The 27,980-nt window shown below is 39.9% G+C and overlaps 1 protein-coding gene across 5 annotated transcripts in view; it reads left to right on the plus strand.

Moving 5' to 3' along the window:
* qkia (QKI, KH domain containing, RNA binding a) overlaps nt 1-27,980 on the plus strand; it is an 89,813-nt gene that overhangs the window by 3,972 nt on the left and 57,861 nt on the right. For all 5 annotated transcript variants that reach the window (XM_014994787.2, XM_014994784.2, XM_014994786.2 and 2 more), the window contains exon 2: nt 27,645-27,787. In XM_014994787.2, the coding sequence (XP_014850273.2) occupies nt 27,645-27,787 (143 nt within the window). The remainder of the gene's footprint in view (nt 1-27,644; nt 27,788-27,980) is intronic.

The following is a 27,980-nucleotide window of genomic DNA, read 5'->3' on the forward strand; positions in this document are numbered from 1 at the left end:
TCTGCTTCACAAGTAAACGGATGACGCCATGTCTAGTCCAGTCCAGATTATTGTACTTATAAAGCAGCGAAGAATATCAGCTAAGATCACTTTACCACAATAGTCTTGTTATTACTTTTTAGTAATATTTCTTGTTTTCTTGTGCATTTGCTTCTCAGTCTGTCTTATCTCAGTGAAATCAGCAGCTTTGTCAAGACAACAAATAATGCAGCAGCAATTTGAAAAGCTGTTGAAATTAGGTCAGCAATCCACGGAGAACGTAAAACATTCTTTCAACAAGCGTTTACCCTTCTGGTCATGCTCAAAGCGCGCTCAGTAAGATCAACATGTGAGCTCAGATTTGTTGTTGGAATGTGACCATCCAACCTTAGAGCACTGAATAAGATCTCCAGCGTCTTGTAGCACTTCTAACTTTGTGTCCGTCTCACGACAGCTGCACGTCTCCTTCACCCACCCAACATTTCATGCATGTCTGCACAGCTGTTTCCATGGCGGAAGAAAGCCGACACCTCCCTTGTGCGCAACGGCTGCTCCCACCCTGCTCCGGTGGTGTGTGTGTGTGTGTGTGTGTGTGTGTGTGTGTGTGTGTGTGTGTGTGTGTGTGTGCGTGTGCGCACGTGGCCGTCCTTACTTTCCCGATATGCATGTGGCCCCTGAAGGTCACGCCGCCCGATTGACAGGCCTCTTTAGAAATCCCATTGCGCTGCAGTTGTTCATCTCCTTGAGGTGACACCTGCTGTGGAGGGTTTTTTGTATTTTATACATTTTATTTTTCTTTACGAGGCGCCTGCCAACAAGCTGCTTCAAATTGCTATATTTTTTTTTCTTGGCAGATGCAGACGGACCATATACCATCTAGCGCTGCAGCCTGCCAGCGAGGAGTGCTGTTTTGAAGCAGCAGGGCACTTAAAGAGGCCGATTGGATTAGCTTAATTTACCAGTTTAAGACATTGTGGTTTATTTGGACATGATCCTGTGAGTTGGAGGCGTCTCTGTTGGCTTGGAGGAATTTAATTATATTAATCTGGACATCTGTAGCTGCTTCAGTTTTAGAAAGAGTCCCAGTGGAAAACTGACAATCTGCACAGAATTAGGGAATATTTTGCTTATTGGCCGATCAGCCCAGCTGTTTAGCACCTGAGACGTTGTAAACAGAAGCAACACGGTTTAGATGGAAACTTCTGGGTCATTGTCACCGAGGCACACAAAAGCAACGTTTTTAATGTTTCTGTTTATAGTTACAGTACACAAACAACAACAATCATGATTATTTTCTGAAGGTTCATAGACAGAGGCCTGCCAATGAAGTTTTGCGCAGTAGACTGAGGATGCATTCACACCAGTCCTGTTCAACCCTGTGTAATCGAACTCTAAAGTCCGGTTCGTTTAGGTAGGTGTGAATGTGCAAAATCCATTGCTCTGGTCCGCCTAAAACCTCAGCCTTGATTTGGTTGAAGTGAAGGTTTGAATGCATATATGAACACCAAGTGGATCTGAGATTGCTCCTAAAGCAGGAAGTGAACTATAATGCAGAGCATTCTGGGTAAATGCCACCAAAACAAATGTGCTGGTTTAGCGCTAGCAGTAGAAATGTCTTGTCTTTTTTTTTTATTTTTTTTTTTTTACCAAAAACAAAAGAGAAAAAATACAATCACTGAAATGTGACGCCACTCCATTTTTGAAACAGTGCAGTGTGAAACAGTTCTGCACTAACTGAAAATGTAACAAATGTTGCAATTTTTGGTCCCCAATCCAACCGAGCCTGCTGAACTATCTGGTGTGTAAACACCCAGAATGAAGCATTGTGTGTCCGAACATGGCTGCTGTGGAAAATGTTCCCCGTGTTTGTATCTGCACCGCCAGACAGTTTTGAATCTACTCGCTGCATCTCTGCATCAGGATTTTACCGGGACATTCCTGGGAGAGCTGTCAGCGTTTGGAGGACAAACTGTCTGCAGAGAACAGCTCCCCTGGGAAAAACTGTTTAGGGAGCGGATTGTGATGAATGGGAGAATGCTAAGTCTGTTGTGAAAAGCTTTTTTTCTGAACATCTTTGTATTGTTTTGTACAAGCACTACACAGGCTAAGCTGACCCAATGTGATCCTCCTTCCATTGAGGACCTCCAGTAACCTTTAGATTACTGGAGGTCAGTTCAGCACATCCGTGAGTGAGATGCTGCTTAAAGCTGAGGGAACGCAGATAAAGACAGGCAGACTGGGAGATCTGTGGGTGTTAGGCCAGGATTGTTGTTGCAGGAAGGAACCTGTTAAACTCCAACCCTTTCTCCTCTCCCTGAACTCCACTTAGAAGCTGGAATTTAATTAACTAAGAGCCATTCTATGAGATGGTTTAGTGAGCTGCAGCCACCAGTGTGAAGACAGAAGTGGAAGCTTTGTGTGATCTGCCACTAGCTTCGCCTCATGTGGCCCCTCTTCGCTTCCCCTCTACGGGGATAAACGAACGCTGCGCTCTGTTTGTGCTACAAATTTGGCTTCTCCAAGTATCAAGTTGAAAACGACATCAAGAGAACCAAGTTCAGTATCCAATGTGGCAGATAGCAGGATTAAAGATTGTAATTATCAGCAGTAACAAACACTGGCACGTGGATTTTGTGATAAATCACAAAATCTTTCCAGATTCCTATTCAAACACATGGTCAGCAACTCAACAATTTTGTACTCTGACATTTATTACTTAATCCACTGCCTGCAAATTTATACCTGCATCTGCAAACCTGTGGAGTTAAACTGTAGGGTAGAGCAATAATTGAAATGTCAGTGTTTGCCATGTTGCAATCATAAAGTCCTGTTTGAATGAAATTTAACATTTCAGGTGCCTTGCATTCTGTCTCACCAGTAATTGGTTTTTCAGTGGTGGTTCAGCTGTCATTGAGTTATCCCAATCAATGTGGTTTGTCCTTTTGTTAAACTGTTGAAATTGTATGGGATAACCCAGTGCTTTTGAAGTGTTTTTAATTTAAGTTTTTAATTGCAAGACTGAGATTTTAGTGGGAATAAATGACTTTTTCAATGATTGTTGGTGGGTTCAAACAACAAAATTGGTGCATTTCCCCACCAACTGGTTCCTCCACTTCCTCCTTAGTCTTTTCCAGCAGTATTGTTTCCACTGGTGGAAAAGTGTTTCCATTGCTCTTTTATCAAACTTGTCTAAAAATGTGACTTTTTCCAAAATTTCCATGCTTCAATTAAGCTAATTTATTTTTGTGATTTCAGTTTGCACTATTTTTGATCTGTGGAAACCCAACTAGTCTTGCAGTGAATTTGAAGAAGTGGCTAAGTAATTAAATAAAAAAATCTGCAGAATATGCCTTTTTTTATCCCATTAATCAATACAGTAATCGATTACGAAAACGATCGTTAGTTGCAGCCCTAGTATGGTTGTGTACGGACTCTGCTTAGTAACAATAGTGGGTGTTAACTATTAAAACTTGTGAGAGTTTGTATCTTATTCAAGCGTTGCTACTTCACTGCTCTGAATAGCTTTGTGAAGATGGTCCGTCAGTGTTCAATGCTTCAGATGGCTTCTGTTGCTAACAGTTGTTGCCAAAACAAATGGTGAATCCCTCCGTTTTTCTGCTTTGCTACTAACATCCGGTGAACTCTGATGTGACATCAATCCTGTTATTAATGTCTGACTGCTGAGTTAAATTAAATGCATCACAGTGATTGGTTGAGCTCCAACATCTGTGGCAAATTGAAGGCCCAGTAAGCCTGCCGGGGTGAGGTTGGCAGCAGGAAAGGAACCATCCTCTGGTTTCTGTTTTGACTCTGGCTTTGGAACCTCGTCACTCCCTCTGCTCTGCCTTGGCCACTCCTATCTGGGATGCTGTACGATAAAGTCATCCAGCGACGGCTCAGCGCTCTTATCAGGCCTCCATCCCATGAGTGCTGGGCCTCCTTATCGCCACGGCCTCCGCCTGGCCTTCTGTCTTCTGCCCTGCCCCAACCGCCTGCCTGGCTGCCTATCTGACTGTCACCAACACTTGGAGTCGTCCCCTATATGCTGTTTTTGCAAGAGCATGTTTATCTTTCTTTCTCCCCTGAAGCATTTAAAGCCAAGCGGTTGCATCAAAACCAACAGAGGATGAGGAGAAGGTAACCTGGCTGCACGGGGATTATTCCCGACCATGTTTAGCCGCACGCTAAAGCTCGAGTCAGAGCTCCGAGCGTTTACTTCATAATGACAAACGGGGTTAAAGAGGAAGATGTGGAAGAGGATGTTGCAATCATTCTATTACAACAGCCCCCTGACTCAGACTTGTTCTTTAAATTGGCATACTTTTCTTGTTTTTTTGTGAACTTTGTGCTCCACCCTGCATGAAACTTGTGTGTTTTTTTGCCAATGACAACAACATGTACGGGAAGTTACAGGCTTTTCAGGCTGGGAGGACAAGTCAGTGGTTTGTTTTTCTGTCTGACAGACATGGAGGAGGAGGAGGAGGAGGAGGAGGAAGAAAAGGGGCTCTTTTCTCACTGAGGTGACAACAGAAGCTCCTCTTCTCTAGTTCTGCTCCACAGAGATGGTCTGTCTGAGATTTCCTTTGAGTTGTTTAGGTTGCATCACAGATCTTCTCGTCACATACCTCCATTAACTCATTTGCGTGCGTAAAGAAGTTAAACAGTATTTCTCTGTTCGAAGTGCTCACCCCACCCTGTTGCATTCTTGGAGTGCTTCAGATAGCTCTCCCACTCGTATTCGGATAGTACCCCCCCAACCTGCTCCCCTTTCTTTCTCTCACTGTAGTTTGCAGGTTTCTGCGCCGTCACAACTGGTACAGATTCTGACAATAGTGTTTTCTCAGGAGTAATATCTGCAGTTTTCCAGCATTTCCTGAATTTTTTCTCGTTTGTCATAAGAGCTAAAAAAAATAATAAATTGTTGAATCCAGCCTCTGTTCCGCTGCTCCTCGCCCACCAGTCTGCATTCATTTTCTCTCTGGGTTCAGAGGAGGAATGGCAGGCGAGCGTTGGCAGCCGGCTCAGGAATTTTACCAGGAGCACAGTCAGAGCACTTAACCTCCAGCCTGATGTGTGTTTACCCCACAAACACTCGCATAGTGCATCTTAGCTCAGTTTAACCAAGTGCCACAGTGAAGTATTTCAACTTCTGCTTTGGGTTCAGCAACTGAAAATAATTTCTTAAGTTAGCTCGCGTCTTGACTGAAAATGTGAATCACCAGTTCACTGGAAGGTAAAAATAAAAAGTGCTGCTTTAGTTTTCTGTGAGTCTCTAACTTTAATTCTATGTTTTCGACTAAAGGTTGGCAAACTCAGTTTGATTTGAGGCCAAGTCCAGAGGTCAGTATGTGTTGGTTAATGTTTTTTGAAAAAGAGATGTTCTTTTAGTGACTTATGTCAAAATATTCATACATGCACATTTGAAATAAGTAATAACTATCTAAATAAAACTAATTGCTACTTGTGTAGACCAACAACCCAAACATAAAGCTACTAATGCTTCACCTTACAACTGATTGGGGTCAGTCACTGGAGCACACTGACCTCTGTATGGGGCTGGAAGTTTATCAGTATTTGTGAAAATGCTCAGGCCTCAAGGTATGTACATCAGTGACCCGACTCTTCTGCACTATTTTTATCTTTTCCATAACACACAAAGCTATACATGCATGTTTAAGTGTAAATGCAGAGCTGGGAGATTGTCGGGGGTGAAATGGGAGGATAATAGATTCTCAACTGCTTCTTGAGAAAACCAGTAAACCTGCCAGTGTGTCTGTCAGATATTACTGAACAATTTAATCTGTAATGGTTCCTGTTATTATAAATACTTTTTATATGATTAGAGGACTTTGACATTTTTAGTTGATTTTACATCTGAGGAAATGTCACCATGCATGGTCCTCACGTGTTCTGCAGTGTTGCAGGATGTCTGACCCAACTCCACTTACATCTGTTGCACAGTTGCATTTTTTTTCTTCTGGCTTTCTGCCTCACACTCTTGTGCTCTAATGTAAAACACGGTTTGCTTAGCATAATTTATGCCCACATGCAGCACACCCAGCAGCAGTTGCAGCACATGAATGAAGTCAGGGTTGTGCAACAGCTAGCAAACCAGTTTTGCGTCTTGTTCTGTTATTGCTAAAGACTGTCATACTTGTAGTAGCACTTTAAGAGTGTCTAACCTGATCACTGGACTGGTTTGGAGATTAGACAGTACTTGGTGTTGTGTGATTTAGCTTTGATTAGTTAGACAAAGAGTCTCTGTAGCCCACAGTGCAACAGGAAGGACTGACATCAGAATTTTACAGATAACTAGCAGGAAAGAATGTGTTGACTAAAGGGTTAGTGTGTGTGTGACCCTCAGTGCTGCTTTGTCGATCGATTATGTCCACTGTGAGCAAAAATGGCAACCAAGGTTGCTCGTGGGGGGAGACGGCGTTTCTATGCTCTGTGAATGAGGTCATCTGGTTGGATATGAACAGGGCCGCTGACCCCTCCTCAGCTCCACAGGCCGGCCCTCTGTGTCCTCTGCAAACGTTACACAATGGCTTTTTGTGCTTTAATGGGCCAGACATACTGACACTGTAGCATTCCAGCAAGTTCACATAGAAGAATGCACACAAGCATTGTTCTGTGTCAGAGTATCTCACAACAGTGCACTGCATTTGTTACTTTGTGCATTTATTTGTCTTAGCTGCAGCAGTCATCCAACTCGAAACCCTCTATACATTTTAAACACATTGTCTGGATTTAGTTATTTGCCTTCCAATCTGCAGCATTGTCGCTCCTAAACCAAACACAGTAAATGGTATTTGAAGACAAATTGAACTCCAATATTAAGTGTGATAAATTGGGTGAAAATATTTTGCTTGACTGGTATCTGCAATGAAAATGAAACCATAGCTACTGCGCTCACTCTGTAATACATTCAGTACATTGTTTTGGTTATGAAGATGTTGCAGTTGTGGAAATAACAAAGAGTAGATTTTTTGTTTGTTTGTTTGTGCTTTTGGATTATCATTTAACAAAAAATAATAATAAAAGATGCAGAAACAATGCAACTAGAAATTCACTCATCAGCAACATTATATCATAACATGAGTGTAATTCTCTCATTTTTAATTTGTTTTAAAGCAGTAATCTGTTAAATCTGTGTATTTATGTCATCTGTCTCTTTTTGTTGCCTTTTTATTTGGCACCATCCTTTGTGTATGTGGGGAATAAAATAAGAAGACAATTTTAATAAATAAGAATAGTAATGGAGAAAATGATAACTGAATAAATGAGAAGAATAAAATTAAAAAAAATATGAAAAAAGAAAAAAATAATATATGAAAAAATAAGAAATGAAAAAAAAATAAGACCGACAAATATTAAAAAATGGATAGAAAAAAGGAAATAAGAACAATATATATACATGAACAAATTAAAAAAAAGGGAAAAAAATAAGAATAATGCAGAGAAAAAACCTCTAACAATAATGCCACTAATCAAATGGCCAGAAAACTAAATGGCACAAATTTCTGACTGTTGATCAGCAGGCTGGGTATTGAAAAATATCCGATGTCTCTTCCTGTTCATTAAATACGGCGTTTAAAATCTGCTCCTGCAGGTCAGACCTCACTGAGAACCTGAATTCTGTCGGCCAGGAAGAGCGCGATTGCTTATTGCAGCATTGCTTTACAGACTTCATACGCCACACTAACAACGGTCCAGCAGAAATGTCTGAGTCAATGTGTGCATCTGTGTCTCTAGTGTTTTCGGCGTGTAATGCACCGTTGGCTCCAGCTGACCCCATTAATGCTTTTATTTTTCAGCCAAATCAACATATTGAATTAGTATCGGGTCGGCCTGTAAGTGCGATCCCTGTTTGCTTGTTTAGTGCTGTGAATGAACTGTGCTGCAACTTAATGCGCAATTAACTCTACTGCTTTTCGATGCGTGAAGCTTAATAATCACATAACAATCCATATGATGTGTTGGTTTAAAGTGTAACAGGTTCTCAGCCTAATTATATTATCAGCTGCGTTGGCTGCTTCAAAACTCATCCAGTATTGCTTTATCTGCACAGTTCATGTTTGTAATTTAGTGAGTTATGTATGGCGTGTCAGTCTGCTCTGTTGCACGTCTATGTCCTCTCACAGGCACATGTTGTACATTCTTCCTGGGTGTTGGATGTCATTGCAGTCTGTCCAGATGCTGGCAATGCAAGGCGATGTAATAGAGTAGCTGCCAGCTCATCTTGGTGTTTTAGAGCTTTACTTCATTGATGCTTTTCCCCTCTGACCCTACCATGCTCTTAAATCCTGGGGCTTGTATCTGGGATTTGAGCTTTGGGTCAAAGCAGTAACTATCACATTGTTTTAGCTTGTTTTTAGCTACACGGCTTACGGGGTGGCAGGCCTTTGGAGTGCAGGAGTTGGAATAGCACAGTGAGGATAGCTGCTATGCATAAAAGTAAATGTGATAATACTGTGATCCTATTTGTGTGATTATTCTGACTGGGTGTAATGTGTCACACAGTGAAACTAGTGACTTCCTTCTCTGTGGCAACACTGAAAGTATAGAGTATAGTTTGACCAATATAGGGTTTGTTAATGCTCATAATATTTCAGTTTGCCAAACTTTAGGTTGTTGCTGTTATGTTTTTTTTCTCCAACCTGGGATCACTTTTTTCTCCATTCTTTCACATTAAACATGTGGAGTGTAAGTGGATTGACTCACTTTCCCTTCTGCAATTGTGGTGGTGGAAATATTTCACTTTGCTCAACATTGTTTCTTCCCTGCTTTTATTTTAAAAAAATGCAGTAAAAAAACAAAGCGGTCTAAAGGAATGTTCTTCTTTTTCAGTCAGAGGATATTTACATATTTCCTTTCAGTGTCGTCTGTGTTGTTAGACAACAGTACGCTCATCTGAAAGTCTCAACATGCAGAACATCACACAGCAGATGATGCTGATTGGCACTCATACACATCTGATTGTGTAAAAAAATGTTAGTTACTCATTCAAAGTCCTTTCATTTTCGTTCAAGTTTCAATCAGACTTTTCAGCATGAAGTCTCACCAGCCCAACATTTAAATATCAGCAAATCTGTGAAAGTGTAGCGCGTTGTGTATAAAAGCTCCTGTACGTGACATTAGTGTCTGCCTCATGAGAAAATATATTTTTTCTATTCTCTCCCTCAGAGACTGAGGGAGTGCTGTGAATGAACTGCCCTGCCAGTCTGTGCTTATAAATGCATACATGGAGCTACAATGCTTTGAACCTAATGCCAGCTGGAAACCAATCATAATTTAGAAACTTCTAAACATTAGGCATGTTTTTCTCTAAAAGTTGCATTTGATATTTAATATACTAAGAAGAAATTGGTCAGAAAAATAAGATTACAAATAATTCACTTTTGCTTTGCAGTTGTTTTTCCAGGATCTGGCACAAAACCTGCAGACTGCTCATCTAAATGGTTTATTTGCTGTTCAATAAAAAAGATAGTCATCAGTTGAAGACGGTAGCAGGAACAATGTGTTGCCCAAAGATATGCCTCTTCAAAAATGTGTAAAGTATGCACCATTGGTAGCAACAAAAAAGCACAAATTTATATCAGCCAACCCTCAATAAAACTGCATACCTAGCCTAGCAGGGGTACACAATACCAGAAAATGAGTTAATATTCAACACAGTGCAAGAAGTTCATTCTGACAATTATAATCAGCTGTTTGCACAAACAAGACATTTGACTTTGGTTTCAGGTGCTCACTGCGTGCAGACAGCAAGTATAAATGTATAACCTTCAGATGTATTCAAATAAGAAAAGGGGAACAATGTGTAGATGTATTTACAGCCATTCTTTTACATAGAAAGAACAAAAGAAGGATTGTGACAGTGAAAATATGGTTATGTTTTTCACCTTAGAGTATCTGACTGCTCAGGTGTTCATTGTGTTCAGACTGGAGGGAAGAAACTGTCTCTGTGGAGGCTGGTTTTTGCAAAATCCGCTATGTAGCGCTGACCTGAAGGTCAAAGTCCAAACAGTTTGTGTCCAGGATGTGTGGCGTCTGCAGAGATGGTAACTGACTTTTTCCTTACCCAATCCTGTGCGAGTCCAGGATGGAGGGAAGGACAGCCCTGACGATCGTCTCTGCAGACCTGACTGTTCGTTACAGTTCGGCCTGTAAAGAGAACAAGTTTTGCTGGATGATGAATTGTCCCAGAAAATATTGCGATAAACCATAATATTGTCATTTTGAGACCATTTTCAAGTAATGTAATGATAAAGGCATAGTGACCCAAGTACAACAAGCTGAATACATCAGTAAGCTTTAATTTCCAGAGAACATTTAATACTGAAAGTGGAATACTATTTAAGTACATTCAAAATAAAAAAAAACAAAAAACAACCACAATGATAAAATGATAAACTGTGTCAAATGTTGGCAGCATTTTTCAAAATGGCAGCTTTTCAATCATAAAGGGCAGCATCACTTACATGAACTACAAAAACTATCATGCAAGTGGAAATAATTTATCATCTTCATTTATAGTGTGATTAATTGATGTATTGCTTATTGTGAGAGGCTTAGTGGCAGTCTGATTATAATGATATCATCTGAATGTGATAATATTGCACACACTGATGGCTGATATGATCATCTGTCCTTACCTCACTGAAAGGTTTTCAGCTAAAACTTTAAGCCCCGTTTAGTGGAAATATGTTAAATTTACTGTAACACTGATGAATCGTTCCATCCCCGTCCCCAGCAGCCTCCTCTTTGCCTCTGAGTTTTCTCTTTTTCCTTTTTTATGATGGTGGTGACTTTGAGAATTGACTGACGAATGTTTAAAATTTAAATTTGACCCTCTTGACGCCTGCGCGAATTTATAAATAGACCAATTTTCTTTAAATATGAATGCCCCTTTGGGGAAGGGAAGTGACTGGATCTGAGGATGGACAGCAGCAGGTGGGGCAGGTGTGGGCATGATGAAGGTGCCAGCTGCTGTTGACACCTTAAGGTGAAGAATAGTCTGGTAGGAGATGGACTTGTCTCATTCTGTCCCCTTTAATCTTCCTCCCTCTGGTTCTCTCCTCCTCTCCCGCCGTTCAAGTTTAGCCTGTTGTTGTGGGTGTTCTTCCCGCAACCTTATTTTTATTGAGTAACTGACACCGTCGATGAACCGGGGCCTGGTTTTATCGACGCTCCATGTAAAACCCTGGGCTGTTCACCTCCGACAGACACGTTCACTTTGCTTTCTTCTTTATCTTTAAGCCTTAAACGTGCAGAAACCCTTCTGCTCGTCCTTCCTTATTTATAATGCAGCAGTCAATACAAGAACTATTTAATTGTAGCGGTGTTTCCAGCGTGGTTTCTCCCAAGGGGATGACTCATTTTTCCCAGCTTTGTCTTTTTCTTCTCTATTTATTTTAGCAGAGTCCCTCCACCGCTCCCACCACCTTCGTGTCCTTTATATCTTGCCGTTTTCTTCTTTTTCCGATTGTTTTTTTTTTTCCCCTTTGCAGCTTCCTTCTGTGTATGTGCGACTGTGTGGTAAAAATCCAGCCTTGGGGCTACATTGCCTCTTTCATGTGAGGACCAGTGGTGACATTAAAGGCCTGCATCGCGCTCTGTCGGTTTGCATCAGCCCAGCTCTCAGTAACTGCGTTCAGGGATCGCAGCATCTGCTCGCCTCTGCTACTCACTCATGGCCGGCCTCAGACATCAGTTAGCGGAGACGACGCGTCCGCACCCGCCGGCTGTAATTGTGTACATGCATATATGCGCTTGCAGATTTGTTAAGCCCTCACACCCAAGTGCTTTGAGGCAGATCAATGTTTAAAAGCTTAAGCTTGGTGAAAGCATGGTTAATGACAGTTGAGTCAGCGAGAAGGGTTCTTGCCTTTTCTTTTATCCCACTCCTCCCCTCCCAGTCTAGCATTCTGACCCAGGAGGTATGACGCTTCCTTCCTTCTTTTTAGCTCTAAAAAACGAGATCGTTCTCACAACGAACGACTTCTGTTATGATCTGTAAATAGATGCCAGTAGGTCGGGGCAGACCATGTTTCCTGTTTTTACTGCTTCAGTTTTTCACCGTTGCTAATCTGCAGCCTTATTGAAAGCCACATGTGCGTGCAGTCCATCTTATCACTTTTTGTTTTTTTTGTTTAGACTTCTGGAGAAATTCAGAAAAAAAACAACAAAAAAACAACAACAAATCTAGCATTAAGTCTCAACAATAGCTGTGATTTGATTGTTACTGAATGCCTGGGACTGGGATTGGCAGTCTGATGGGAGCTTCAGATAAAGCTGCAGGTCCCAAACCGCCTCAGCTGGCTCTTAAGATCAACGCAGACAGGCTCTTTGTTGTGTAACCTGTTTGTCCTCCTTCCTGACTCCTGTTCTTTCTGAACTTTTTCTGTGAAGGAGGGGGAGTCTTAATGCGCACACTTAACTTCATTGCCAACAAACGTAATGTTAATTACAGAGGTGTATAAAGTGCCTTCAAAAATCTTTTGCTCCCCTTGAACTTTTTCGCATTTCACTGTTTTCTGAATGTCGTCTCCTCCGTCCCAGTCTCCGGTCTGCAGCCCCAAACAGGTTATGCTGTTGGAAAGTTGAAAAGTTCAGTTCAGGCTTCATCTGTCCAGAGCAGCTTCTTCCTCATGTTTGCTGTCTTTCCTACACGGTTTCCGGCGAACGGCAAGCAGGACTCTTGTCTTTCTTTCAACAATGGCTTTTATGTTGTGGAGGACAAATTCTCCCTCCTGAGGTGTGGATCTCTACAGACCAGGAGCCTTTTGGCTGCTCTGCTGCACCTCTCAGTGGTGCCCTACTGCTTCCATTTTGTTGTGATCTGTGCTGTGTTGTAGGGATGCACCAATCCACGTGTTTCATTACCGATATTTGAGGTTGAGTATCGGCTGATACAGAAAAACAGTGCTGAATTGACTTAAAACGTTTCGTTTTGTTAAACAGACCTACATGACCTGAATTGTACATGTATTTTACAACTTTAATTTGTTCACTCAGTGGAATTAGGACTATAACAGTAAATGTAAAATATATAGCAAAGAAACAAAAATAGGTTGACTTCCTGGATCAAACATGTAAAAATAAACTGCAACAAAAACTTTGAAGAGTTTCAGAAAGCATAATTACGAATTCAAAATCTAAAATAAATAATAAAGTATGCCGTCGCTCAGAACACAAAGTCCTTATGGATCAGGCACATTGTCACCAATACACGATCTAGATTTTTTTTTTCCAATATCGGGACCAATACAGACATTAGAGATGCACTGATCATATGTTTACAGCTTGCGATATTATTTTATAACCTGACATCTTTGAGCTTGTCCATAACTTCCTTCCTGACCTGTTTGTCGTGGATTTAAGGCTTAATGATGCTGTTTGCTTTCAGAGCCACTAGAAAACTAGATTTTATTTGCAGGTAACAGAGAATACAAGTGCATGCCACACTTTTCAGATTTTTATATTTAAAATACCATAATTATGTATCCCTTCCTTTCCACTTCACAATTGTGCACTATGTGTTTAGTATACTGATCAAATACATTGAAATTTGTGGTTGAGACATGACAAATGTGAACAGGGTGGAAAGGTATTAATACTTTTGCAAAACACTGCCTGAAAATATGACACTTTTCCTCTTGTTTGCTGTGAACAATCATTTGAAGTATATTTAGATTTTAGTTTCACTTTATGTTGGCAGTGAACCATTTAGTTAGACATTAAGTCATCCTTTAATGCAGAGGTTTCCAAGCAAATCAAGTTCTCCTTTTTTTATTTTATAGGAAAGGGATGTTATTCATTGTAGATCCAAATGTAAAAATGATGTAAAAAAAAAAAAAAAAAAAGCGATTTAGTTTTCACATTCTTTTAGACTTGGCTGAACAAATTTATTCTCAGTCATAAAAACAGGATTTGGGTCACTTTTTCAAAATGTTTGCTATATTTAGCTGAGCTTAATAATACAAACTGATTTAGGTGCAGCAAAGTCTGCTTTTCAATAAGTCAACCAGTACGTTGTTGGAAAGTTTTGTTAGTAATGATTTTACCCTGATTAAACATAAAAAGTTTAATAAACATATGTCCCTGTGCCACCTCTGATTTACAGTGATGTCATTAATCCCACTGAGATCAGTGTTGCCTTGCTGTTGGCGACTGAGTTTTAACTCTGCTCTCCAGACAGACAGACAGGCAGACGGACGGACAGGAGAACGGATGTTCAAAATAAAAACCAGGCCCAAACATTGATCTTTTTGTTCCGTCAGCATCCGCCTGTTGTGATCTTGTGACATGATTCCCTGATAATGAGGGGAAAAGTTGTGATTTTACCTCATTCTGTCAGTCACCGGCCTACCAAACGTACACCCAATAAAGCTGTGTATGGTGGTGTATCTTTTTTTATCTGTGTCTCTGGCTGCTGCTTCCATCTGTTACTTAAAAAAAATCAAGAGCTCCAATCATGCAAAGATTCTTCCAACATGTACAGTTAGGATTTGTCTGACTGTGTTGTTTTCCACATGTAAATAGTCACGTTGTGTTTTTTCTGCTCTATCCTACTTGTATACACTCGTAATGAATGTATACAATACAGATTTTCCCTGTATTTATGAAAACCATCATAGCCAAAACTCTCACTGTTTTCAGTATAGAAACACGTCAGCCCACAGCATGCACCTTTGAAACTTTTTTTAAAAGTCAGATAACAGTTGAGGACTGAAGCTTTGATGCAGAAATGGGAGTGATCTTCCAATTCTTTCATGTTCTGTTTGATTCAAAGCTCCTCCAATTTAGTTTTTTGTGTTCCAGATTGAGTCTGACCTCAAAGAAAATGGCCAGTTGTTATCGGGCAGGAAACCTCAGATCAGGGCTTTAAAAACAGAGCTGGATCACTTGAAGTGTATATTATACAGATGGTCAAAATCAAGCATGACAAATTTTCCTATTGTCTGTTCCTGCTGGAGGTTGTGTGGACTGCGGTTGCCCGGGCGACCGGAGTGGGAACAGGAAGTGCTATGCGTCTTATCATGTCCCCTCACGTCCCCATCCTTTTCCTCTGCTGTTTCCTCTCCTGACAGCTGGACCTTTCCTGTTATTGTTGTGGGACCAAAGAGGCGGCCATGTGTAAACACACATACAGAGAACAATGACTAGCATTTTTAGAACTGTTTTTGGGCCTCCTTCTTTAAACTCCTATTTATCTCGTGTAACTCATACTTCATTATTTATTCAGAGCCGTTGTTTTAATTCTGAGACGGTTTGGTGAAGAACTGCTGCAGCAGTAAGATTCCTGGAGAACTCCAGACTGAATCGGGACCAAGGACTGCTCAGATCCACAGTTCATACTCAGACATAACACCCCATGGGCATGCTTCCTGACTTTGCATCCTGTTATTCTTAACATTCCTTATCTTCTATTCTCACATCTTGTTGCAGACATCCTGTACTTCATTTCACTCAGAACCCCTCCCCTCAAACACATTCCTGTGGGGGGTGTGTGTGTGTGTGTGTGTGTGTGTGTGTGTGTGTGTGTGTGTGTGTGTGTGTGTGTGTGTGTGTGTGTGTGTGTGTGTGTGTGTGTGTGTGTGTGTGTGTGTGTGGGAAATATGAATACTTGTGTGTAAGGCTGTGACTCCAGGTGCCTGCTTGGTCAGGTAGAGACACTTCTGACATCCAGACTCCTCCTTTTTCTTAACAATTATAACCTGATAATTATTGTTTACTTTTACCTACAATAACATATTTATGTTGACCAGAAATGATCAAATCCAATCTTTATTTGATAAAGATTGGACATCAGACTTCTCAGTTATATCACTGCAATATCAGCTTATTGAATAATGTTTTATGCTTTGTAAAATGACAGATATTTTACAAAGCATAAAAAATACACCTATCAATCTCATCATATTCCACTTTTACCCTTTCATAAAAATTTTAGCAGGATTTCTGTGTATTTCCATGCACTATTTGCCAATCAATCCCTTTTGGTTTAATAAGCTGCAAACGTCATGTTTTTTCTTCGTTCTCCATAAGTGTGTAGTTTCACTTAAAGAAAATAGATCCAATCTCCCTTTGAAAAAGTTTAAGTAAACCCAGAAATAAATTACTTACTGAATATTCTGAATCAGAATCATGTTTATTTGCCAGGTTTGCACACAAACAACAAATCTGACTTTGGTTTCACATCAGTCTCAGTAAAGAACTTTAAAGTATAAATATATAGAAGGTGACAAAACTGTCTCTGTTGTGACAGCCTCAATGTAAAAGTCGAAACAGTTTGTGTCCAGGATGTGTGGCATCTGCCTTCTTTCTGACACTAGACCCATACAAGTCCTGAATGGAGGTAAGGTCAGCCCATTCAGGCTGTGTAACGCGGGTAGAGATGAGGAGAAAATGATTGGAGCAGTATCAGATTATTGGGTTAAACAGTGAAATCAGAAGTTGGTACTTTTTTCTGCATTCTTCCTGCTCATTGTACTACTGAAGCACCTCATTCTAGCTGCTCCTCTCTCAACATCTGTACGTTTTTATTTCATAAAACCTCTGCTCTGTGATGCCTAATTGAGGCGGTTTCTTTTCTTCTGTTTTGACAGTATGCACTCTGTGAAATTTGTGAAACCATTTTAAGCTCATGAGGCTTCTCTGAAAGCCAGGCTGTTAAGTGACAATCGCTTTGGATTCCAATTTAACGCTACATCCGCCTCTCCTTTAGGTGGAGGAAACTGCGCTCCAATCGTCTGCATTCGCTTGATATTTTTGAAGGAGTCTGAGTCTGCAATTGTGTGCATTAGGTTGGCTGATTTGGCTGAGGTAGCAAATTGGGTTGCTTTACAAAGTGAAGCAAGAAGAAAGGGAGCTGCAGGGAACTTCTTAAAAAATTACTAAAAAGGCTAAAGTTGTGAGAAAAAACTGCTGGCTACCTGTTCCCACTGCACTACTTCTATACCTTGGGGTGACTCCCTCAAACGTACACATAGAAGCACACCCCCACTGGCCCCCCAGCCTCCTGCTGGGAGTAATAAAGCTTAGCCGCTTGCAGCAGCCATTAGAAGTGAACCATTATGGTCCTGTATCAAGTTAACCCTCCCTGGCAGTACCAGCACGCTCTGTGGCAGACCCCAATAAGTGCAGAAAACTGCCACTCCCATGGCTCATTGAGCCGCCAGCTTGCCCCCCCACTAACAGACAGCCCCATAAAGCAGTTCCACATCATCAAAGATGGAGATGATCCCGTTTTTCTAATTTTAGATCGGGGCCCTAATGGCTCTCTAGATACTATTGGAAGCTCTTTTACTTTTAAGCTGGGGGCTTTGGTGGTGTGATTGTGTCTGGGAGAGAGAAGTTTTATCTCACAGCCCTGATTACGTTTATATGACCACCTGGATTTATTCACACATTTAATTCAGTTTAAAAAGTTGACAAATGACACAGTGAACTACACACCTTTTCTAGTTACATTGTTTCTTCTGTTGCTAGTAATAAATTACAACAAGATGCACTGATTAGGATTTTCGTGTTTTTGATGCATTCCTAGACCGAAGATGTTGAGTTGCTGCTGATCCCAGATCAGAGTTATTCAAAGACGAAATGTTTAGTTGGTGTTTTAAAATACACCCACCAGACTTTTCTGGTCAAATCAGATTTCAGTTTCAGGTCCAACCTGCCATTTCGGGGGGTCATGCTATGGAATTTAATGTTCTAGTTTCTGAGGTGAATGTAGTTATTTTGATATTCTGAATAAAAGAATTTGATGGATGAAAGAAAAAAAATCATCTTCATTTAAGCATCAAGCCATCAGCTCCAAAACTTTACCTGCTTTTTAAGTAAATGAATACTCTGCTCTTAAATTAAAAGTAAAAAATAAAACAAAACTGATTTTACTTAAATTAAACAAAAATTAGATGATTCCAATCACTGACCGATTGATTAGTATATCTGCATGCTAGGAATTGCTTTAATAAAAACGTATTTACAGTCAGCATTAGATGCAAGAACATATTTTTCTTTACAGTGTAACATTTTTAAAAGCCCCCTTGAGCTTTCTTCAGGTCCTCTAACCTGCTAATGGCTCCAAGAGTGATTCTCCGTTTCCTGTCATGGGTGATAGTTTGGCTCCAATTGTATGATTAAGACTGCGGCCATCCTGCAGAATTAATTTGAGTCTAATCAGACGTCTACATGATCGTATTACGTGGATAAGAATCTGAACATCTCCAGAGATTTGATAGTTTCTCTTGTCTCCGTTTCTGCCTCTCACCCGTCTCTGTTTAGCTCTGCCTTTCCTTCTCTCCTTGTCTGCATCATCTGTTTGCTTTGTTTAATCACCAAACTAACACGCTCTGACACTTTTTTTCTAGCACGCTGTCCCCATTACTGCCAGCAGTCACAGAAAGCCCCATTCAGCCAGGAACCTTTTTTCTCTTCCTGCATCCAGTCACGCTGACAGCCCCAGAAAACATTGCGTTTGCCACCGATTATGATAAATGGCTTTGCTGATTGCTGTTCTTGGCCATCACCACACCTACATGTTCCCATTTTAGAATACATATTCTCAAGGCTTCAGGCAGAATAGAAGATGCACTAGACTTCTTGTTGTTTCTGACTTACAAGAAAGTAACAATTAGAGATGCATCAGTCAGACAATTTTGCAGTACCAATTTCTGTTTTTTTTAAAGCTCTTAACACATTGATTCTGGTTTTGACAAGTTAAGTAATGCCAGGTTTTCGATAGAGATAGAAAGAGTTACCCCTTTTTTTTTTACTAAAAAGTTAAGGCTGAGCTGGAACTGTGTTCATTAAATGTGGTCTGACTAAAATACTAAAAAAAAAAAAAAAAAATCACTTAATCTGCTAAGTTTACCCAGGCTTTTCTTAAGATAAACAGATTTAAGATATAAATGCTCCAAACAGTGCTGTACAGTACCAAGATTTGTGGATTTTGAAATGTAGCACTGTTTTTTCTTTTCTTTTCATTTTTGTATTTAATCCCTCACTGTCTGAATTTGTTTCATTATATAAAATAATAAATTATTAATGTTTTTAAATATAAATTATTTTCAATATTACACAAACCCAACAAATTAGGGCCAGGGTTAGTTATTAAATATGCACATTACTGGGTTTAAGCACAGCTGGACATAACTCTGAACACTAGATGGCAGCATAGTATTTCCAGTTAACTGCTTGGTATGTATAGATTATGCACCAAAAGGTGTTACTGCTATTCAATCATTACCTTGCTTATGTGGTAGTTCAAGCTGAATATAAATCTAAAATTTAAAGGCAATTTAAAGTTAATATTTCCAGAGTTAATAAAAGATTTTGAAAAAAATAAGTGAAATTTAAGTGTTGAAACAAGAGACTGGATATGTAAACTGGTTGCAAAAACATACTAGACTTTATTCTATTTCTTCAAACTTCAGTATTGTTTATGGGGAACCGTGATGCAGTTTAGGTGTTTGTTTTGTTTATAATAATCTGGATTATTAGAGCTCTTTTGTCTCAGAGCAGCTGTGGCGTTCTGTTTTAAATCTCTCAATCTGTAACTTGAACATGAACCGGTGGCTAGTAAATCAAGCTAGTGAAACTTCCTGCTGTATTTGTTTAGCAGTTTTTTCTCCCAGGCAGTCTTCCTCCTCCCTCCATGTGCAGCGTTATTTCTGTGGGTTCATGCTCTCGGGGGAGCCTTGCCTACAAACGCACACAGGCTCATTAGCTCATGTGTGTGGGTGTTTTAATGTTTAGTTAGGAGTTAGGTGTTTGTTTTTTTAGTCTTGTGTGTATACTTGAAGTTTTTGCGGGGACACTGTCCAGGACGGAGTTGGCTGTAGTTGTTTTCTAGCCTGTGTTGTTATTTTCAGCAGCTGCAGCTCATTATTGAAGATCAGAGAGCAGAACGTGCTGCTTTCAGGGATGGAGTTGGCTGAGTTATATATATGTTCATGTGCACACTTAAAGCCAGCATTTTTAGCCACACGGTTTGCTTCAGAAAGGTTGTGTTTCTGTTACAGTGTGTAAGCAGTTTTGTAGAAGGCAAAGCCTGTCCTCAATTTGTATGGATGAATAACTCCTATGCTGATTTTCTGTTTACCCATGTGCTGGTGTGTGTCTATTTTTTACCTGACTCAGACAGAGGAGTCCAGAAGCCTTCTTGGGTCAGTCCCATACTCTGAGGCCTATCCTGATCCTGAACACTTTCACTTTACCTGCTTTAATAAAAGATATTGAGACAAAATCTTCTCCTTCGGATAAAACTGTGTGTGTTTCCTCCTAGAGCTAATGAAGACTTGTTTTCAGTGGCTCTCCTAGATGGTCTGTGAATGTAGTGGAATAATGTCTTTAAAGCTGAGGCTTTTAACAAAGTTTAAAAGTTTGACCTCTTATGAATGAGTTATGCTAATTAGTTTCGTTGTGAATACAGCCAAACTAGTGTCTAAATTACCACACATGTTGGTTGATACATCCTCTCTAGCTAAGAATACTGTTAAATATGTTATATCATCTAGTTTTAAGTGTGTATATGTATAATTTAAAAAAAATTATACAGATTGGACAAGATTGACAAGAGCAGATCTATTCAGTCTAATTTCATGCTTTGTGTCCTGTACTGGTGCAATTATCAAATAAGTTTTTTTTAATTCAGTACATTTATGTCTGTGTTTAAAAATAGAAACATTTTGAGTTCATTCAGTAATTTCTGCATTGGACTGGGATCGGTCGATACTAAGCCTCAGGTATTTTTATCATTATAAAAAAGTGGTGCATCCCTAAATTTGAGTGGCTAAATTTCAGTTTGTGTTATTTTAGGTTGAATCATATTTCTGCTGGTTATATAGATTAGCTAAAAGTGAAACACAATTGAAGCACAATGTGATCCAACCTGGACCCATACCCATTTAAGAGCCCAGTGGCTGCGGTACACTGTGAACCCCACAGTGTACTGTAGCTCTAGGAACAGGAAAAATAAAATCAATATTTATTTGTTGGAGTCAAAACTCCAATATAGAAGCTTCTCATATTCCAGCTTGTTTGCTATCTGCTTTTAGTTCTCAGGATGTGTCTACATAAGTTACAGTTTTGTATGGCTTGACTCGCAGGTTTTGAAGAGTTTCGTTCCCGTTGTGGAAAATTTCTTGTTGCTTTGCGAAAGCAAAATGCCTGAAGCAGCAGTTTCAGAGTCCCAAAAGAATTTGTGATGAAATCCCCAGTCCTTTTTCTGCGTCCAAAGTTCAGCCTTGCTATATTACATTCTTTCCATTTTCCAGTCAGTGTCTTATAACAGAGTTAGAACTGTGCTCCAGGTTATTTCTCATGAATATGGAGGATAGACAAGACGAATTCACCAGTTAGAAACTGGTAGGTTGTGATGAATTATTGAAAGCAGCGCCTATTTGGATTATGCATTTCAAAATGAGTTTTGGTGTTTGATTTAACAATCTTCACAGCCTGACTAAAGCTATTTCATAGCCTCCGTGAGGCTTGATTGGTTGTGAAACAGTGCATTACAGATTTTATTTATTGTGGTTTAGTTAAGTGTTATGTACAAAGTCACAGATTGACAGTTAGGATCATTAGTTTAGTCTGTGGTTAACAGTGGGAAGGAAACCCAGATGGTTAATATAGATTTGTAAAGCCATGTCCTGCACAGATGGATATTTCCCATTTTTTTTTGCTTCAAGAACTAAATGTGACAACAATATAGAGTGGATCTTCAGTATTCATGAGGGTTAGGGACCACAGCTGGCCCCTGGTTGCTAAAAATCCACAAATAGCTGAGACGCCTTTTAAAATCACTTATAATATGTTTTAGTAGTCCAAACACCAAATATGCATTAATATCTATTAATGCATATTTAATAGATAACATCCTCAGTCTTCCTTTTCTCCACAAAGGAAAAATAAATGCTGCTCCTGGATTGGCTGCTTTGGAAATGCCAGCCAGCAGTGTCTAGGTATTTCTGGTTCCCAAGCTAGATGTTCTCTCAGATATTTTAGAAATGCCATATGAAACAAGCCGCTAATGGGCGACTTTTCCTCGGAGTCAAATTTCACAGACAGATCTGTGAATGCTGAACTGCAAAGAGGCTGAGGTCCACCTTATCTGGATAAAATGATAAACTGTTTTTGTAAAGGCTTCTCTTAAAACAGAGGTTTTCAAAAAGCAGACCAAAGTTACATAGCTGTCTTTTTCTGCATGGAGGCACATGCTGCCAGTTATTGGACAGACATAAACCTCTGCTGAAAACAATAATACATCTCCATGACAGAATATAGCTCACTCAATATAGCTACTGTTTTATTTGGCACTTTTGAAAATATATTGCAAAATATAACATTGTTATTTTCAACAAAATCCACAAAAATAACTTTTTGAGAAAAAGACAGATTTTCTGTCATGTATTTGATTGATTGCTGTTGTAGTGTGTGAGAGGGCAGTCGGTGTTACACAGCTCTGTTGTGTCGCAACATTTTGTATTCCAAAACACACAGAAATGATTAGAAGTGACATTCTGAAGTTTGGAGACCATGGCCCATCTAATTTCCTAAAGATTTCCAATGTTCCCTGATCCAGAAAGTTCAGGACTGGATCTGGACTTATCAGAATTATAAAACTGATGCACATCTATTGGTTGCTGCAGCGTATTTCATAACTTATACTTCTTTTTAATTTTAAGAATGAAGGACAAACTGTGCTTAACTATGTTGTGAGCACAGCAAAGTCATTGAAGGAACAGGAATAGTTTTAAGTATGAATATCAAAGGATTGTGCAGCTGCAGACGGAGACGGAGAGCGAGGGAAGATGGGCTGTGAGTTGTTGATAAAAACCTAGAAATGCAGATGCTTTTAAGTTTCAGTCTCCCCCAAAATGCACAGTAGACTTCTGCTTTAAAAGCTCACTCCCTCTCCTATATGCTTGTCCTGTCAGAGCCCTAAACGGCTGAGGCGGAGTGTCATCTTGGATAAAGTTGTCTGTGCCGTGAATAAAGGCCAGGAATGCATTAAACACCCAAATCCTTTCAGTTTGCAAAGGGTAACCAGGCTTTGTGATGGCTAAAGTGCTCAGCTTTAAAGTGAAAAAGCGTGTTTCTCCAGAGAGTCTTGTTTTACTCGGCACCGCCACTTGTGCATTTATGATTGCAGTAGCTCCGCTTTTTTTGGAGGGAATCTCATTACGTTACCTCAGCTTTGTAGAAGTTCTCCTCCCCGGTGGAAACGATGGCTGGAGCAAAGCAACGTGTGCAGGGCGGATAAAAATGGCCGGCGTCTGAACAGGTTTTGATCTTAAATCACCCCACGGAAGAAGACTTTCAAACTATCTGCAGGAGTCTGAACATTTGATCATTTTGGTTTACAGATTAATTGGTGTTGGAATCGGATCTGTTTCAGGTGCCAGATTTTATCAGCCTAATACCAGGCATCACAAGGCAACCAAAGCAGCTTTTCTCTTGTAAAGCAGACAGCATTGATTATTTGGCCACTCCGCTCCTTTGCTCTGGTGCTCTGCTCTCCTTTTCTCTGCTTTGCGTGCGGACAGAGGTGCGCTGCCTGGTCAGAGGATGGTTGGCTCGGAGCCCACACGCCGAGGACAAAGCAGTTACGGAGCACGTCTATTTTTGGCCTCTTAACGGACCTGTTCCCATTCTCCTATGGAGCAGCTCTCATTGTGTGATGTTCACCTGTCTTTAACCTGATTACAGCAGCTCCTCATGGACTTGTCCATTGTTTTTTAATATAGCGCTTGGTTTTTTGAGGTTGTGAATAAAGTTTCTCCCCTGAAGTATCCACCTGTCAGACCTCGGACCCCTCCACCTGTCATCCTCCCCTCTTTCTCCCTGGGAACAAGATAACGGAAGATGAGGAGAAATCATTTCTTTTCCTGACAAAGGGCAGATAGATATGCAGGCACTGTCTGTAACATTTTCCTTTTCTCTTCAGAGTTTGACAACCGCAGAAACTGAGCGAAACAAAGAGAGATGGATAAAGTGAGACATGTTTTAACTTTTATCAAGGCAGAAAGGAGCTGTTAGAGTCTAGAGGCACATCTAAGCCTAAATTACTCCACTCTGGCTTTAAGTTTTACTTTTTTGATCTAATCGACCTTCCACACACCCTAACAATGATAAAGGTTGATGTTCTGTCTTTAGTTTAATTGTATTTCATATTTAGCCCTCGGGATCCTTTCATTTTGTGCTCCACCTGTTTCCCTTTGATACAAAATTGTCAAGAAAATATCTGTTATATATGAAGAGAAATAAAAAAAAAATACTGGAACAAAAAGTTGATGCCAGATAATGGTTTTCTGCTTTAAACACCTCCAATGACAGTTTTAGCTTTTAAAGTCTCTAAACATTCTTTTGTTTTTGACAAAAAAACCCACAAAGTTGAAAGTTGATTTGGGGACCACAGCCACACCACAGATAGGTAACATACGTTAATACTTGAAACTCCTCAAATGCTTTGAACTTCTTAGTTTAATAGTTGAAACAGCAAATATGCATTAATACATGCAGTGGACACAATCTTAGCAATACAGCCAACAGAAGCTGCAAGTCTGCTATTTATACAAATTGATTTCTGATGCATTCACAAATTTCATCCAGGAAGATGGAAATAAAAGCAGAAATAAAACAAATTGTTCACTCATATGAAGTCACGTTAAAACACTAACCTCTGAAGACACTACAACGTTCCTTTAACTTCCTTCCTATATTTACTAAGACTACATGGGATGGTTATTTTGGTGGGTGACTGATCCTTTAACCATTGGGCATCATTTTTTAAATGTAGTTTTCTGTTGTGAGAACCAATAAATTATTAGAAGTAACACCAAAGGTTTACAGTATTGACCTCCAATTCCTGCATAATGGACTTCAAGCGCCGGTTGAAGTCCATTAATCCGTTCTGTTTTGGCAAACTGCAGCACAATGTGTCCAAAGTGTGTTAATGAAGTATGCAGCACATGATGTGGATGTGTTTTAACTTGCTGAAACTTGCCGGTCCAAGTGGCACATGTCTTCACGGCTCTGGGGAAAACGGAGCTCTGCTTGGCACGACCTGTTCGCAGACACTAGAGTTCGATGGAAGTCCTTCTTTGACAACCCAGTTTATTTTCTCCTTTTATTTATTCCTTCCTCCTTTAACACCGCCCCTCTCACTCAAGTTGGTGATCCACACTTAAAACCCACGTCTCCACACTCATGAGGCTTTCTGCCGGGGTGGACAGATAGATAAATGATTTTTGTCGGCCTTGTAAAGCAGGGGGTAATTTTTAGGTGAATGCAGTGCTTCAGAAAAGAGTTGCAGCACTAAAATTAGAGGTTGTCAAATGCCGCACGTCTTCGTTGATGGCCCGGTTCGGCCCCCTTATGTTAATGTGGCATTTCAGCAAGAGGAAATAACAATTTGGAAGAGGTGGGATTGCTACTGGTGTTTGTTGGGTTGCATTGTCAAATATGAATAAGGCTTTTTTCTCACTTTTTATCAGAGGACAAATACTCTTTAGATACTTTGGATCCGTATTTTTCTTCTAAATAATTTAACTTTTAAAAAGGAGGTAAAGCTGCACAATATTAGCTCATCTTGTCTCTTAACTGTTCACTTAAAGAGACAAAACATGTAATTCTCCAAACTGTAGAGCTGATTAGCCATTACAGAGATAAAAGTAGGGCATAATGTGGCTTGCCTCCTGCGTAGAAGTGATATAATCTTATTTCTGGGTTAGATACCAGGAGAAGGAAGTCATCATATGGAAAGACTGAGACTGTCTTTGAATCCTGCAGAGCTAAGGTCATGTGACTCGTAAAAGCGTCACTCTGAAGCTATACAAGTGGACTGGAGATGACTTTAGCAGGTGTTTTTTTTACAGTTTCGGGATAGTTTCTGTTTCTAACAGGAAATTCCATCAGATTTATTTTCCTGTCTATTGCTTGAATCCACTCATTGGAAATTGTCTACTGGAAAAGTGTAGCTCCTTGGCCTGAAATGACTCCTGTGTAACTTTAAACACCAAATATCTTTCAGAATGACAGTAAAATCTAATTCAAGTCTGGCCTGGCTTCAGGTTTTCGATAATTTCTTTGGCGGTCAGGGAGGCTCGGCTCAGGACAACTATAGTTGGCTTCGGGTTAATTTAGAAGATCCTGCAGGGGAAAAGTTTCAGGATGATATCTGCTGCGTACAACATCTAACAACCTCCTTAAATCCTTCTGAGACACTGAGCCTTTTCTCTCTCAATCCTGTCGCCTCCGATCTCTGTCTATTGATCTGATTTTTCTGGCTCTTTCCGCTCGGTGACAGTGTAATTGTGCGGTAATAGCGACTTAGCAAGTTGCTGTGTAACCCGAGTCTTTTGTCTTCTTATGTATGTCATAACTGCAGCTGTCAGTCTTCAGTGACATTTCCACATGTGGACATTCATGAAAAGCAGCAGTTCTTTGTCTTGACTCTTTTCTTCTGTTGTGGAAGGTTGTTGATCTTCCAATCAGCTGGAAATGATTTTTCATGTGTGTGTGTGTGTAACAGAGTGTTTCAGTAAGAAGAGGTTTATTAGTTTTATCAGAGCTGTCTGGTCTTATTATTTTCCATCTCACTCAGATTTCTGAGGAGAAAAGCAGTGGTCTTAACCCTTAGAGTTGCTGTGGTAGAGATGCACAGTATATGAAATTACATTGCAATTGTAAAGGAAGTGCTTGGGTGCAATACATTAAGCTAAATAATTTATATATATTGTTTTTCTCAGAAGTCTTCAGTCTGGTGCTTTGGTCACAACTAGCTCCTTTTTTGAATGGCATTTTGTTTACAGAGACTTAATAATTCATTTTATTTATAGTTTAATATCGTCCAGCTGTGTTAAATGTTCATTAGAATGTAAAGTTTATTGATATCTGTGAATGTGTTCTTAGATTATTATACCACCATTACCATTATTGTACCTGAAAATGGTATCGTTTATCACAATAACTTCTGGGACAATTTATCGTCCAAAACATTTGTTGTTACATTGTGACAGACCTGCTATTATGTTTATTGCCATGTTGACATTCTCTTTCTTATAAGGAATCAGCTTAACTAGCTGATTGGACTTTCACTCCTTTACTCCCTTCAAGCAGGAACGTAGATTAGTCCCCAGTTATTTAAATGCTTCAGAACCACAAATTTGTACTTTTGATGCATTCTGAGGTAATCTTGTAATTACCTCATTCTGTGTTGGATTCAAAACAATCACCTCGGTCAAAGATGGTTCAGTGTAAAAAAATTCAGCAGACCTGACCTCTTAGAAAGCAGGAAATTGCAATTAGTCATGACAAATCTGATTGGTGCATCTCTGATGGAGAGAAAAGGGAAGATTAGGCAAAATGTCAGTGATTTGCTGCCAATATTGTCATGGTAACGTTCACTACTGGTGAAATTGTGCATGTTTTACTAATGGTGCCATCCTTATCTGTAACATCTTTAAAACGTGTAATCCTAGTCTGTGCTTCAGTGTATTTACCTTAGATTTCTGTTTATCATGAGTTCACATATCACTTTAGGTTTTTGCACACCAGTCAAGTGAATATGGCAGCATTTTTACTTTACGTAAATAAAACCAAAACCGTGTGATTGCCCTGTTAGTAATCTTCGTTCCTTTTTAATTGTGTTTCAGAGATCAACAGAGTGCGTAAAGATATGTACAGCGACACAGTGAACGGCCTTGTGGACAGACACCCGCTGGAGCTGCCCGAACCCATCGGACCCATCGTTCACCTGCAGGAGAAACTGTTTGTGCCTGTCAAAGAGTACCCAGACGTAAGTTCAGCATCTCTGAGCCTCTTTTTGTTCTTCTCAATGTTTGAAACAAATGATCAAATTTGTTTCATATCAGAATATTACATTTATAATTTATAGTTACTTTGATGTGTGTCTTCTAGTGTAACACTGGGAGTCAAAAAATTGATATTTGGTTCTAATAGCTGGTAGAGCCTGTAGTTTGATGCTGTTT

The sequence above is a fragment of the Poecilia mexicana genome, unplaced genomic scaffold, assembly GCF_051168715.1.
Source record: "Poecilia mexicana isolate PSO_F unplaced genomic scaffold, ASM5116871v1 scaffold_22, whole genome shotgun sequence".
NCBI classification, from domain to species: domain Eukaryota; kingdom Metazoa; phylum Chordata; class Actinopteri; order Cyprinodontiformes; family Poeciliidae; genus Poecilia; species Poecilia mexicana.